Here is a 12,746-nt window from a genome sequence, read left to right as displayed (position 1 = left end):
AATCCTTTTGCCAAAGTGAAGTTTGTACATTATTGAAGACAAGCTTGGAGTTATGGATTGAAGCCCTTACTGAGAGGGAGCCTCAACATCAATGATTACCCGAGATATTCTTTAATGCATATGTGAGAGAAGTTTGAGGTGAAAACCCTTGTTCCACCCTTTGGGAATATCCATTGTGGATCCACCCTCTAATATGGTTCATGGTGGATGTCATGTGAGTTATTGCATGATCTTGTGAAAACTTCTTGAGAGGTGACGCTCTTTAATGAAATTTACTTGTGGTTACTATGTTAAAGTGACGAATTTAACATAGTTTAAACTTTAACCCACTATCATGATGAATATCATATGGTTGGTATTCGAAAACATGTCATGATAGTTCATATCTCTTACATAATATTAACTGAGCAGTGTGCAACTACAATGAGTTATATTATTGAGACATGTCATGGTGGATGTTATGAGATATAACATCCGTGGATATGCCATGAGAAGATATGTTCTTTGGTAGACATCATAAGACGTGATGTCAGTGCACATAACAAGAAAAAATGAGTATGGTGAATATCATATGGTTGATATTCTTGGGCATACTATACTCCTGATGATACTGTGATAACGCTTTTATGCTCTTGCCAAGTTAAGGACAGAAACCCTTGATATTGCCATGGTTGAGTTAGGAACAAAAACCTCTAATTCTGCAGATTTAATTATAATTACAGATGGATATGGGTAAAAAGAAGTAATTACACTGGTTCCAACGATCAAAAGAAAAAATAAAGAGCTTAAAGATAATAAATATAAATAGCTGTTAACTGTTATGTATTATCTCGAGATGTTTTCTCAAGTCTCAGTTTTATCTATCATAAAAGGAAAATAATATATCAGTTTATCAATCTTGAGATGTTGCTTTAAGTTAAGATATCTGAGCTTGTCCTTACAGACTTACTAGACACATTACAAATTTCTGTCAAAATGTGTGCCTTGGTTTTGATTTCGAACAACAAACTTAATATACCTGCTCATTATGGATGTCATCTGGTTATTTCAGACACCAGATATTAAGGCTTGCAACCTAGCAATCAGTGCTGCAGTCCTCTGTATATATGAAATTGAAGATTGTGTACAATGTATCTAGTATGCGAATATATGGCATGCATGATATGTCTTCTAGGCTCAAATAATTGTAGTTGCCTTATTTTGTCTGTTAGAGAACTCTAATGTTTTTTGTCAATTTCCTTATTCTATTCAATGAGTGATGAGCAGGTTCTTTCAGCAATTGCAAGTCTCTATTATCTTTGCACTCCATCAACAGAAGCAGGTGTGTTTATTCCACTGGTACTCCTATTCCATGCTTATCTAATTGGTACTTTCACATTGCACTATTTATTTGTAGTCGTCTTCTTTGAAATCACAGAGATCTTGACTCCACAAGTTATTGAAGCTATGAGGAAGTATGAAGATGCAGAGTCAGTAAACATCAAATTTAGTAATCTAGCAAAGGCTTTCCTGGACAAGCATGTCAAAAGTTAATCGATCCTTTGATTGTTCTCTGTCAATATTCCTGTACCCCCGTTCCTAGCTTGGGAGCACCCCTACACTGCCTTATGCTCTTATCTGTAATTATATATGCCTGGTGCTATATGCTGCTATAGTATATAACCAATTATATACCTTATTTTAAACAGAAGTGAATAAATGCAATTTATGTTTATAACTTGATTACAAATGTTACACCAAAAGTAAGAATAATTATGCACTGACCATCAAGGAGGTCATTTAATAGGAACATTAGAGAGGCATTAAGTGCTTTATCCTAATTAATTTTCATCTTCATTATTTGTAGGGTTCACAATTTCATCTTTTTTCCCTAATCTAAACTTGTTTTATAACAATTTTTGGATAAATTTAAACATTTCCCTATCCATTGCCAATAGTAAATGTGTGGTAAGATGCATGATCTTGAATTAGAAACCGTCATCAACCTCATTATCCGTCAATAGGGTTTCTATTCCTTGAGAGTTGCACCTTGTCTTGTTTGTAGTCCCCATTTAAAGACAGTTTTTGTCTACAGGATGTATTCTGAGACTCACATTGTTATCTCTAGACCATGGCCTATTAGGCAATTTATTAAAATATTAATAAAATAAGGAAATCTTTTGCCATTTTATATAACTAGAGGAAGTTGGAATCAACCATTTTAAGCCACTAAAAAATATTTACTTTATGTGGAACACGTTTAACCTTAAAGTAAGTTATCGTTAACCTTCATACATATCTAAATCCACTTTTCAGAATTATTTTTTCTTTAACTTACATGAAATAATTTAATCTTGGAGTTTTAACTCCTTTTAAAGGTTTTTTGGCATTAACCTTGTAAAAAGTCATGGAATTCCTTGTCCTATCAAGGGAGACAAGAATTTCTTCACCGAGCAATGAATACTTTTATGCTGGTTGCTTAACGTTCTTTTCAGTCCCTTGTCCATTAATTTTCACGAGTCCATTAATTTGTGAGAGATGTATAAATTTGTATTGTCTTTCCTTTGATACCTTTAGGACATGATGTGAACCTTGCTAAGTGTTTCTGGCAATTGTTTGTAGGATCTCATATTGTGCAGTAATGATTTTTTTCTCAAGATTCAAGTGAATGATTTTTGAGTTGACATGACTCAGAAAGAGGAAGGGGGTTTTGGTTTGAAGGGTTACACATGTTAAATATTAGATGAAGGCTGATTTGTGAAATGGATCAATTCATGTTATATTTGGTGCTACAAACATTTTGGTCCTATAGGTTTTCTTTTTGGCTAGATGGCTGCTTGCAACAATGTTTTAAATGTTTTCTATAGACTTAGGATTTATATGTAGCATTGTTGAAGGTGTTTTTAAATAGTTGCGAGTTAACTCACAATAGTGCCAAGAGTGTTCCAAGTGATTGGAAGTGTTCATAGTGTCAATTTATAAGGGGTTGCACTTATGCTATGCATGAGATTGGTTGTAGTAATGTTCCAAGTAAGTTGGTTGGCAAAGAGAGATATTTTTAGGTGCTATTTTATGGAGCAACAAGTGTGAAACTTGGTAGTTGATCTTTCAAAGTTGGAGACTATTTACAAATTAGTGTTTGACTGTAGTAGTATCATTTGCATGTCATATGAAATTGGAATCATTAGCGATAGGAGAATTGGAATTGGTTCTAGAATGGAAGTTGAAGGGACTAGTAGAAAACTGAGTTACGTATGGGTGTTTGGTGCCTTGACATGGTAGTGGCTATTCTCCTTGCCTCGTATATGTACTTGTTGTATTTATACTAAAGATCTGTCACAAGTTGGTGACATTTAGGCATTTGATTCTAATTTGCTTGGGGACAATTCACATTCACTTGTAATGTGGGTCATTATTGTCCGTACTTGGCTATAGTTTCTTCTTGCTAGTAGATGACCTCTTTATGTAATTGTGTCTACTATTCCCTTTGTTTTGGGTGGCATTTTATATGCTTTAGTTTCTTTTATTTTCATCTTGTAGGGAGTGGTCAACATGGGATAATTGTTATTGGAGCTTTGCGGCTTTTTATACCACAAGCTAATTTGGTGCCATTATTCCAATTTTGTGATAATTCATATTCATATCAAATATTCCATCTTGGATTGGTAGCTATTCACTTTCCTAGCAACATGTAAACCTTTAGAGGATAAAGAGTAAGAGTAAGGTGTATAAATTCATTTATTTTGATGATCAAGATAGAGAGGCGTGATTGGAGATCTTTGAATGAAGAAAAATGAACTAAGGTGAACGATCACTTTATTTGTGATGGTTTTTTGGGACATCAAATTAACCTTGAGTATGACACAATATTGTGGATCTATTTTGTATCATGAAAGTAGGACAAGCTAGGTGAAAATGTGAGCTGGTGCTTAAAGAAGCCATTATGCTATGTAGATTCTACATTTAATTCTCTTATGGAACAATTATTCATGAGGTATTTGCTTATGAATTTATATGATGGTGTGAACTCATTTAGGTGTTGTATATTGGACTAAGTTTAACCAATGCAAGTATAAATACCATCGTATGAAGAATAGTCTATTTTTATCACAACTCTAATCTGGTCCCAAAAAAAGCCATTTTGGAATGTAACACTTAAATCTAAATCTTTTGTAGAGGAACTATTTAGCAGGCTCCCACCCACGCTGTGCACGCTAGGGTTCAAAATGCCATTTCTCTCGCCCATCGTCCTCAGGCTACGGTTGTGGAAGTCCTCCGCCCTCCTGCTGTGGCTTAGATTGCTGTTGCTGGTCCTGCTGCGAATGCTCTTCGTTCTCCTGAAGCTTACCTTGCGTCTCGGGTTGCTATGGGGAGATCTTCAATTTCTTATGCAGATGTGGCTACTTTTGAGGCAGGTGTTGTTGGTCTTGTTCTGATGAAGGGGCTCCATTCGAATGTGCCTATTTCTATAAGTAACTTGCTTGTGTTTCATCTAGATTCAAAAATTGTTGATGAGATTTTCACATATGTGGAGGATTACTCTTCTAGTGCTACTGTTTTTTGTTTTAGGGCTTTTTGGCCCTCTCTTTCGGATTTGCATGCTTAGATTTCTAAATATTGGGAACCAATCTTTTCGGATTTAGTTCAAATTTACCCTGTGGCAAGGGGTTTTTTTATTGTGAAATTTGCAAGTGCCGAAGATAGAAATTCCATCCCGTGTTGTTTCTCTTGGGAGGAGAGGTTCCCCTTGATGGCCAAACCTTGGTATTAGGATTTTGATCCAATTACAGAATCCTTTAATAAGATTCCTCTTTGGGTAAGGTTGTCGAATCTTCCCTATCACTTTTGGCTGGATCCAATCTTGGAGGCTGTGGGGGATGCCCTTGGAGACTTCTTGTTGTTTGATTCAGATTATTCCAATGTGTATAGGATGACATATGCTCGTATCCTTGTGGAGATTGATGTCTCCAAGGGATTCCTCGAAAATATTAAGTTGGCTTCTCTGAATGGTTCTTGGATTCAACTTCTCGATTATGAGGGTATTCTCTTCAGATGTAGGAAATGTCATAAGATCGACCATCTCGCTGCGTTATGCTCCTTGGACAAGGTTAGATCGAAGAAATCACCTTCTTGGTGGTTGGGGGATTCAGATGATCTTTATACGGTTAAGAAAGTTTCCACAGATGTGGATGGGTTGGATAGCTCTTCTCAGAATTATCTTTCTTTGGTTGAGGGTTCTGTTGCTGTCTTTGATGATTCGAATGCTATTCCTATGACGGTTTTGACTTAGAATGTTGCTGTTGTCCCTTTTTCTACTACTGAATCTGATGATTCAGATGCTATCGCTTTGGTGGCTTTGATTCAAAATGTTGTTGCTGTCACTTCTTTTGCTGTTGAATCTATCCAGAGCACTATTATTGGTGCTGATTCAACTGTTTTATCTCTTGTTGCATGGGTTTTGTGGGTTACTAGTGGGGCTACCCCTTTTCCGGTGGTTTGCCCTAGGGATTGGCAGAAGGCTCCTGGGAAGGTGGAGGATGGTTGGACATTAGTTAAAGGAAAAAAGGTCAAATCCTCCAAACCTTCATTTGATATGTCTTTATGTTCTCAAAAGACTGGACCAAAGTGTAAATCTTGATGGTTTGTGGCTTTTTGGGTTGTTTGCCCTCTTGTTGGGAACTTTGGTGTGTCCCTCTAGTTCGTTGGGTGGTGTTCCACAATTGTTTTAAGATCCTTCATTGTTATATCTTTCTTGTCCCTTTGTATAAGGTTTTGGGTCCTTTCAAAACCTATTTTGACTTAATCAAAACTATTTAGCAGGCCATTATTAATGTATTTAGGTAGTTGCACAAACGTTTTTAGAGGTTGCATAATGGACTAAGTGCAACCAATGCAAATATGAATGCTATCATATGGAGAATGGAGCCTATTTTTATCATAACATTTGATTTGGTCCCAGAAGAAGCCATTTTTAAATACAACACTTAAATCTAAATCTTTTGTGGAGGAACTATTTAGTAGGCCATTATTAATGTAGTTAGGTAGTTGTGCGGACTTTTTTTAGAGGTTGCATGAGCATCATTTTTGATGGAGATTTAATTATCTATCATTTGTGTCTAAGCTTGTAATAATTGTCATTGTAATAAAATATTTGCATGTGTCATTTTCAAGACAATATGTGTACAAGTAATATAAGTCTTATTGGACAATAAAAAGTTACTCTAATACGTGGGTGAGTGGCATGAGAAATAAAAGTTCACTCTTCTTAGATTTTTATTCACATTAAAGCACACCTCTAGAGGTGCCTTCTATTACAATTGTGTGTGCTTATTTTCTATATTTGATGCTGAGACTCCTTGCCACCAACCAAGGACGACCAAAGATACCTCTTCTTATTGATCAGGTAATAATGTGTAAGCCAAATTGCCAGCTCAAGAGAAAACTCATCTCCTTGATGATCCAATGGTTCAAATAGTAAGAATAGAGAAATAGCCCTTGTTCGATTGCATGAGAGCAAGGATCTTGCAAACTCACTATTGTTTTCTTGGTTGCCTTGATCCCCATTTATGAATTTTTTGCTACTTGTTGAGCATCCCTTTGAATTTCAGATCTCCTTTGAGATCAAATTGTAGAGCCATTCTAAAGACCCATATTTCATGTGGGAACAAGAAGTATCGTGGGTTCAAGCGAGTTAATTACTAGCCTTCCTCTGCTGTCGGTCTTCTAAGCCATCCTTCGTTGCCTGTCGTATGTCAGATGAGTAGTATATCCTCGCTATAAAGCGTCCCTCTCACATGCTCTGCTGCTAGATCTGATATGGGGTGAATGACTAGAATTATACAAGGAGTTGAACCAAGACCTATTCAAGCAATTTTCTTCTTTGATCTCGTACAATTGGAAATACTGAGTTGTATTCATATGCTTTAGTTAGCTTGAAAATGCATATGGTTGTTCTTGTTTATTTTGGCTAGTTGGTAGAATACTCCTCATCTCAATCTATTAGTTGATATTTTTGAATTTGGCATAATTATGGATAACGGATCAACTGATATTAGATTGGGTTCTTTATAATTAGAGGTAAGTGGTTTTGTAGGATTATATTTTTGTGTTTGAGGTTACTAACATTCTTGTCCAATTTGTTATTCAATTGTTCTTGAAGTGCAAGTTCTTGGCTTGTTGAGGACAACCATTGGGAAAACAAAGAACTACATAATAGAATAGTTGGAAGGAGAGAGCTAAGTTTTCTAAATGATAAACCAAAGGCTAAGAAATATGTCACATTCCTTGTAGAATGAGAGAAAACAATGCATGTGGAGATAAAGAGTGGTTGGGACTTCTTATTGGCCACCTTGAGTGTTTGGAAAGGGTTGCAAGAAAATAAAGATATAGCTAAGTTCTAAGGTAGATGTAGAAGAAAGGAAGACCCTCCATGTGTGCCACACAAACATAGAGGCATATATGTTTGAGACATCTTCGAATTCTATTTCTTCTCATCAAGAATCTTTATATTTTATAGTTACAATGACAAGGAATAAGTAAGGCACAATCAATCCAATAGAGGTTGTCAAGATATTTCATCACAAAAGTTTGAGGTTTCTTAGTAGAGTCCTTGAGGCCAGGGAATGTTTTAGATGTGTATACTATAGAGGAGATTGCAAGGATAGTGAGTACAAGACACAAAACACTAGAAATCAATCCATCATTAAAATCATTCTTATGTTAGAAATAAAGATGGTTTGATGCTATTAATTGATGTGTATTTTCTTGAGAGGATATAATAGATCAAGATAAGAAAGTGACTCCAAAGATAGGAGATCAAAATTCCAAAGAGAGGGTTGAGGAAAGACTCTCCATAAAGAGGGGTAATTCAGTTTTGGATTATTCATTTTATTTGCCAACAATAAAAGGTTAATTGTGTTTTTTTATGAATTGGATAAGCATGTGAAGTGTTTGCAAATTATAGTTACAACTTACAAGTGATAAAGTTACATACCTTTGATTTTGGGTGCACAAACAATGGATGCAAATAGTTGATTGACTAGGATGGTGCAAATGTTGAAGTAGGGCTGCCCTCTCTCGCCCACCTTGTCCAGGATCTACATTGATGAACTCGAGGCTTTTCTTAGTGACTTCTTGCTTCCAAGTGATGGTTGTCATCTACACCAAGTATTGATCTCCATCCTTCTCTTTGCTGGTGATGTGGTTCTTCTTGCTTCCTCTCCTGAGGGTCTTCAGAGGCTTTTAGATAGACTTGCATCTTTTTGTGATATGAGATAGCTGGTTGTCAACCTTGAGAAGACTTGGGTTATGGTCTTCAACGGTCTGAAGACTTCACATCTCCATTTTCACTTCTAGGGTCGGGAAGTTGAGATTACATCATCTTACACATACCTTGGGGTTAAGTTTTTTGGATCTCGTTTCAGCTTGAGATCAACTATTCAGCGTCGGATCAGTAAAGGGTTGGGTTACCTTGCCATGCTCGAGAGACAGTGCTTCAGACACCACTTTCATGATACATCGTCTAAGCTATCCCTCCTGGATTCCTTAGTAAGACCCACAGTGCTCTATGGTTCGGTGGTTTGGTGTCCTCTTTTAGACTTGGATTGGGCCATGATCGCGCGTACCCAGATTATGCTCCTCCGTCGGATTATCAGATGTCACGGTTCTACCCCTCACAGTATTATTTTGGCCGAGTTCGGTGCTCACCCATTCAGACTTGCAGCCATTTTTTACTTGATCTGGTTTCTCCACCGTCTTTGTGGCTTTGCTGACTCGGAGGAAGGCCAACACAGATACCCTTATTTAGCCTATTGCTCCTCAGTTGCTATTGCTGACGTCGATCCTGCCACTAGAGCCCGTGGTTGGTATGCTCAGGCTACTATCCTACTGAGTTCAGTGGGGATTGACATTGATCATCTTCCTCCCTACTAGTTCTCATTGGATGGCTTGGCTCATCTACTCCGTTCTCGGCAGGAGTTGAATGGGCATGTTAGACTTGACATTTACAAGAAGTATATCACACGGACCTGGGTGGATCCTTTAGGGGGACTACGTCCAAGGATGGCTTTCTACGTTGAGCACTTCTTAGTTATCCAAGATGGGATTATTGTACGCCTTGAGTACTTACATAGATACTGGACTCACACCCTGCGTATCTCCCTTGGCTCCTTTAGGGTGGGCTCGCACAAACTCCGGATTCAAGTCGATCACCATATTGCTAGAGAGGATTGGGTGTGTACACTTTGTACCTTAGCAGAGGCAGAATCTGAGATTCATTTTCTTTTCAGATGCCCCATATACTACAAGATTAGAGGGAGATTTTACTGTCTGTTTAGAGATTGCAGATCCCTCTCAGATTTTTTCAGGTACACCGATCAACGTTGCATTGCACTCTATCTCCGCGAGTCCTTACAGCTTCATGACCATACTTTACAACTTTCATTTCCCAGGAGTTAGACCTAGGCACAGCTTATTACGACCTTCTTCTCGTCCTTAACTCCAGCTCGGGGTGTGAAGCGACTGTACAGTTTCCCTAACACGGGCTGTTCCAGATCGGTGAGACCCCGCAGGGGACCTTTTTGCCAGCGACACTCCTCTCGTGGCACTCAGATTCATCACAGGGCTTCTGGTAGCCACACAGATCAGTCATTGTTGGACTTTTTCCTTGTGAAGACGGATACCTAATCTTTTTCGTGATGTTTTCTGCTTTCTTCTTCTTTTTTTGTGCTTGTTCTTTCTTTTTTGGACACCGTTTGGTGCTCCGTTTGTTTGCTTTTTCCTTGTTGTAAGCTTCTAGTCCCATAGACCCACGTTGTGGTCTTTTGTTGGACATTAATAAATTTATCTTATCTTATCTTATCTTATCTAAACATAACAATTTCATCAAAATCAAGTTAACAAATACAATTGTTGATCAAGTTGTTACTACATCTAAATGTACAACTACTTTTTCCTTTGTATATTATCCTAATCAAATGTATACTCAATTATTTGAACCTTTATCCCATGCAATGACTAAATTGATTCGTGCTAGAATCTTAAACTTCCTCCTATTCGCCTTATTGGTACTAGTAAACTGATGCCACCAATCTTTTGATTCAAATGCTTTTTTGAAAATATCATCACCAACCTAGTCATGATAGTCAAACATGTTATGCTTTGAAGAATGCTATTTATTAGCTCATTTGACTCTAATGCTATTTCTATTGATGCTCAAGTTAATAACATGAATAAATCTCTTGCACCTCCTAATAAGAATTTGCAGCTTTACACTAATCCTTTACCTTCACATTCAATGAATTTCATTAATCGACCATCTTATTTTGACCCACATATTGATTATGATGATAAGGTAGAAAAAGTGGATCATGTTGTTAACCATGTTGACTTAGAAGCTCAACTTCTGATTTCTTCTCTACTTGAACCTAAATGGACACCTCCTATTAGCTTTAGTCAATTTGATATGTTCAAAGCACCTAGTGGTCCTTTTTACATCATTGCTAGTGTTGCTCATATTCCTTCTCGTGGTACTTTGATTGATCCTTCTTCTATTGTGAATGATATCACTGAAGAACACTTTTTAAAATTCCTTTCTATAATTTCTAATAGATATTTCTAAATGATACAAATGTCTTTCTATAATTTCTAATAGATATTTAAATGCACTTACTTAAAAGATACCCAATATTTGTCGCCACCTAAATTAAATTTGCTATCATAAAATTGACACATAAAAAAATATATTTTAAATAGGTGTATTTTTATCACTTCTAATTGTTTATTTATAAAACATGACAAGATACAATTTTCTATTTTTCCAAATAATGTACTCTTGTGAAATGTTATGAGCATTCTTTTAAAATTTTGGTTGAAAATTATGTAAAACATCATCAACGTTTTAATTAATTATATACATTTTAATATTAGTTATTTGTCTAAATTATCATATTTTAAAATATTTATAATATATAACAATATTATTATGTTTAAAAATGTAGTTTGTTTATGAAATATATATTCATCTCATTGTATTTAACTATAAAAAATATTTAAATGTTATTGAAAATGTTTTTAATTATAATAAAAACTTGGACAAGAAGACTTTGATTTCAAAATTGATCACTTATAATTTAAAAATATCATTCAACTACAATTTTAACTTTTAAATGTATTTTAATAAAAAAAAAAAATCTTTATACTATGAAAACTTACTTGCACATGGGAGGGGAATAATAGTGTTATGGTAAATTTTGTGCATCATAAGTTTCTAAATATATATCAAATTTTGATTATTTGTTTTTGTTTTTGATTAAGTAAAACATGTTTTGAACGGTCCTTGAAACCATGTACATGGAAGCTAAAGATTTAAACCATTGAGCCCACTAGTCAAAACATAACAAAACAAAACAGGCCAAAACAGATACAAAAAACCAACCAACAAAGGACAACAACCAAAAGACAACACCAAACAGAAGTCATGAAAGACAAAGGCCATACCACAAAACAACCAAGGAGCAATCAAACCATGTTCTTTAGAAGCTCCATTGCTTGTAGTTCAAGCGGATCAATCTTTTCAGCAACCTTTTTAATTTGCTTGATCTTTGTTGTAGCCACATAAGCCATCTTCTTGGTTATGGACCTAGTCCTTTTACAACGGTCCACCTTGGGTATATCTAGAATCCTTCTGATCATCAACAATTCTCACAATGGCTTTTTCACCCACAATGTTCTTCATCTTGTTGATGGTAATCTTAATATGTTCATTGGAAGCCTTTAGAATCTTATAACTCTGGTCAACAATGTTCTTCAACATATTCTCAAGGCTTGAAGTGCTATTGTGCAACTCAAGAACCTTGGTCTCCAACCTATAAAAAACGACCATATCCATAAGAGAGCTGGTATTCACTCCATTCCCAACCACATTATCAACTTCCATCTGATTATTGATCATATCTTCCAATTTGTTCATTGTGTCCTTAATTTTAGTAACTTCCTGAAAAAACCACTCTATGGACTTGTAATTATCTTGGAGGCTATTTCTAGCATTGCTGAGGACATCCAAATTCGACTCTTTACTAGAATCACTTATAATCAACATTGAAGTGTCAATGAGGTCCTCGAGATCCACCTTACTAGTATCCTCACTTTTAACCACCATCTCACTCTTTTCCCTTGCAATGCCCAAGCGCACAAAGTCCATGTCAAAGTTTTTCTATATAGTCTTCCTCTCCTTAGTGGGAGGATCCTTAATAGAGGAGCTAACAAGATTATCCAACAAAGGATCTTGAACAAACATACAAGGAGATTGAGTTGCCTTCTTTTTACCTTCTATGTCGAGGGTCTTTATGGCAATATCAAGAGAATCCCTAAAAGACTCATGGGAAATCTTCATTGGAGAACTAGGGCTACTTTTCTTCGCATCTCTGTTGGTGGTCTTCATAGCAATCTTACTCTACTTTTTATTACTCCTAGTTGAAGAACCCTTCTTTTTACTATTGTGCAAATCCTCAATGTTCGTCTCCATGTCATCACCCTCTTCATTATACTCCCCATCCAAGGAGATGACCACTCTATTCATCTTCTTTTTAGATGAAGAGCCCTTAAATTCTTTCTTCTACTTCTTCATGGGACCTTTGGAGTCTTTACCTTTCCTCTTATAGGCGGAAACACCCATTTCTTCTAAATGCATATCTTCACTATCTCCAGTTTCCAACCAATCCTATTGAGATTTAGAATCTACAGACTCTGCCTCAAGTTCCCATTATCAT

General features: G+C 36.2%; 1 protein-coding gene across 2 annotated transcripts in view; it reads left to right on the top strand.

Moving 5' to 3' along the window:
- The window catches only part of LOC149571623 (ARM repeat superfamily protein), an 82,785-nt gene extending 81,056 nt beyond the window's left edge, over window positions 1–1,729 (top strand). Inside the window, exons 6-7 of one of the 2 annotated variants that reach the window (XM_089813090.1) lie at window positions 1,267–1,321; window positions 1,397–1,729. In XM_089813090.1, coding sequence (XP_089669216.1) covers window positions 1,267–1,321; window positions 1,397–1,533 — 192 coding nt within the window. In that variant the 3' untranslated portion in view covers window positions 1,534–1,729. The remainder of the gene's footprint in view (window positions 1–1,266; window positions 1,322–1,396) is intronic. The other variant, XM_089813091.1, reaches the window with a different exon arrangement.
- Window positions 1,730–12,746: the final 11,017 nt, after the last annotated feature.

The sequence above is a fragment of the Cupressus sempervirens genome, chromosome 2, assembly GCF_028749045.1.
Source record: "Cupressus sempervirens isolate cs-2001-9-10 chromosome 2, ASM2874904v1, whole genome shotgun sequence".
Classification (NCBI taxonomy): Eukaryota; Viridiplantae; Streptophyta; class Pinopsida; order Cupressales; family Cupressaceae; genus Cupressus; species Cupressus sempervirens.
This window is presented reverse-complemented; position numbering and strand designations above follow the sequence as displayed.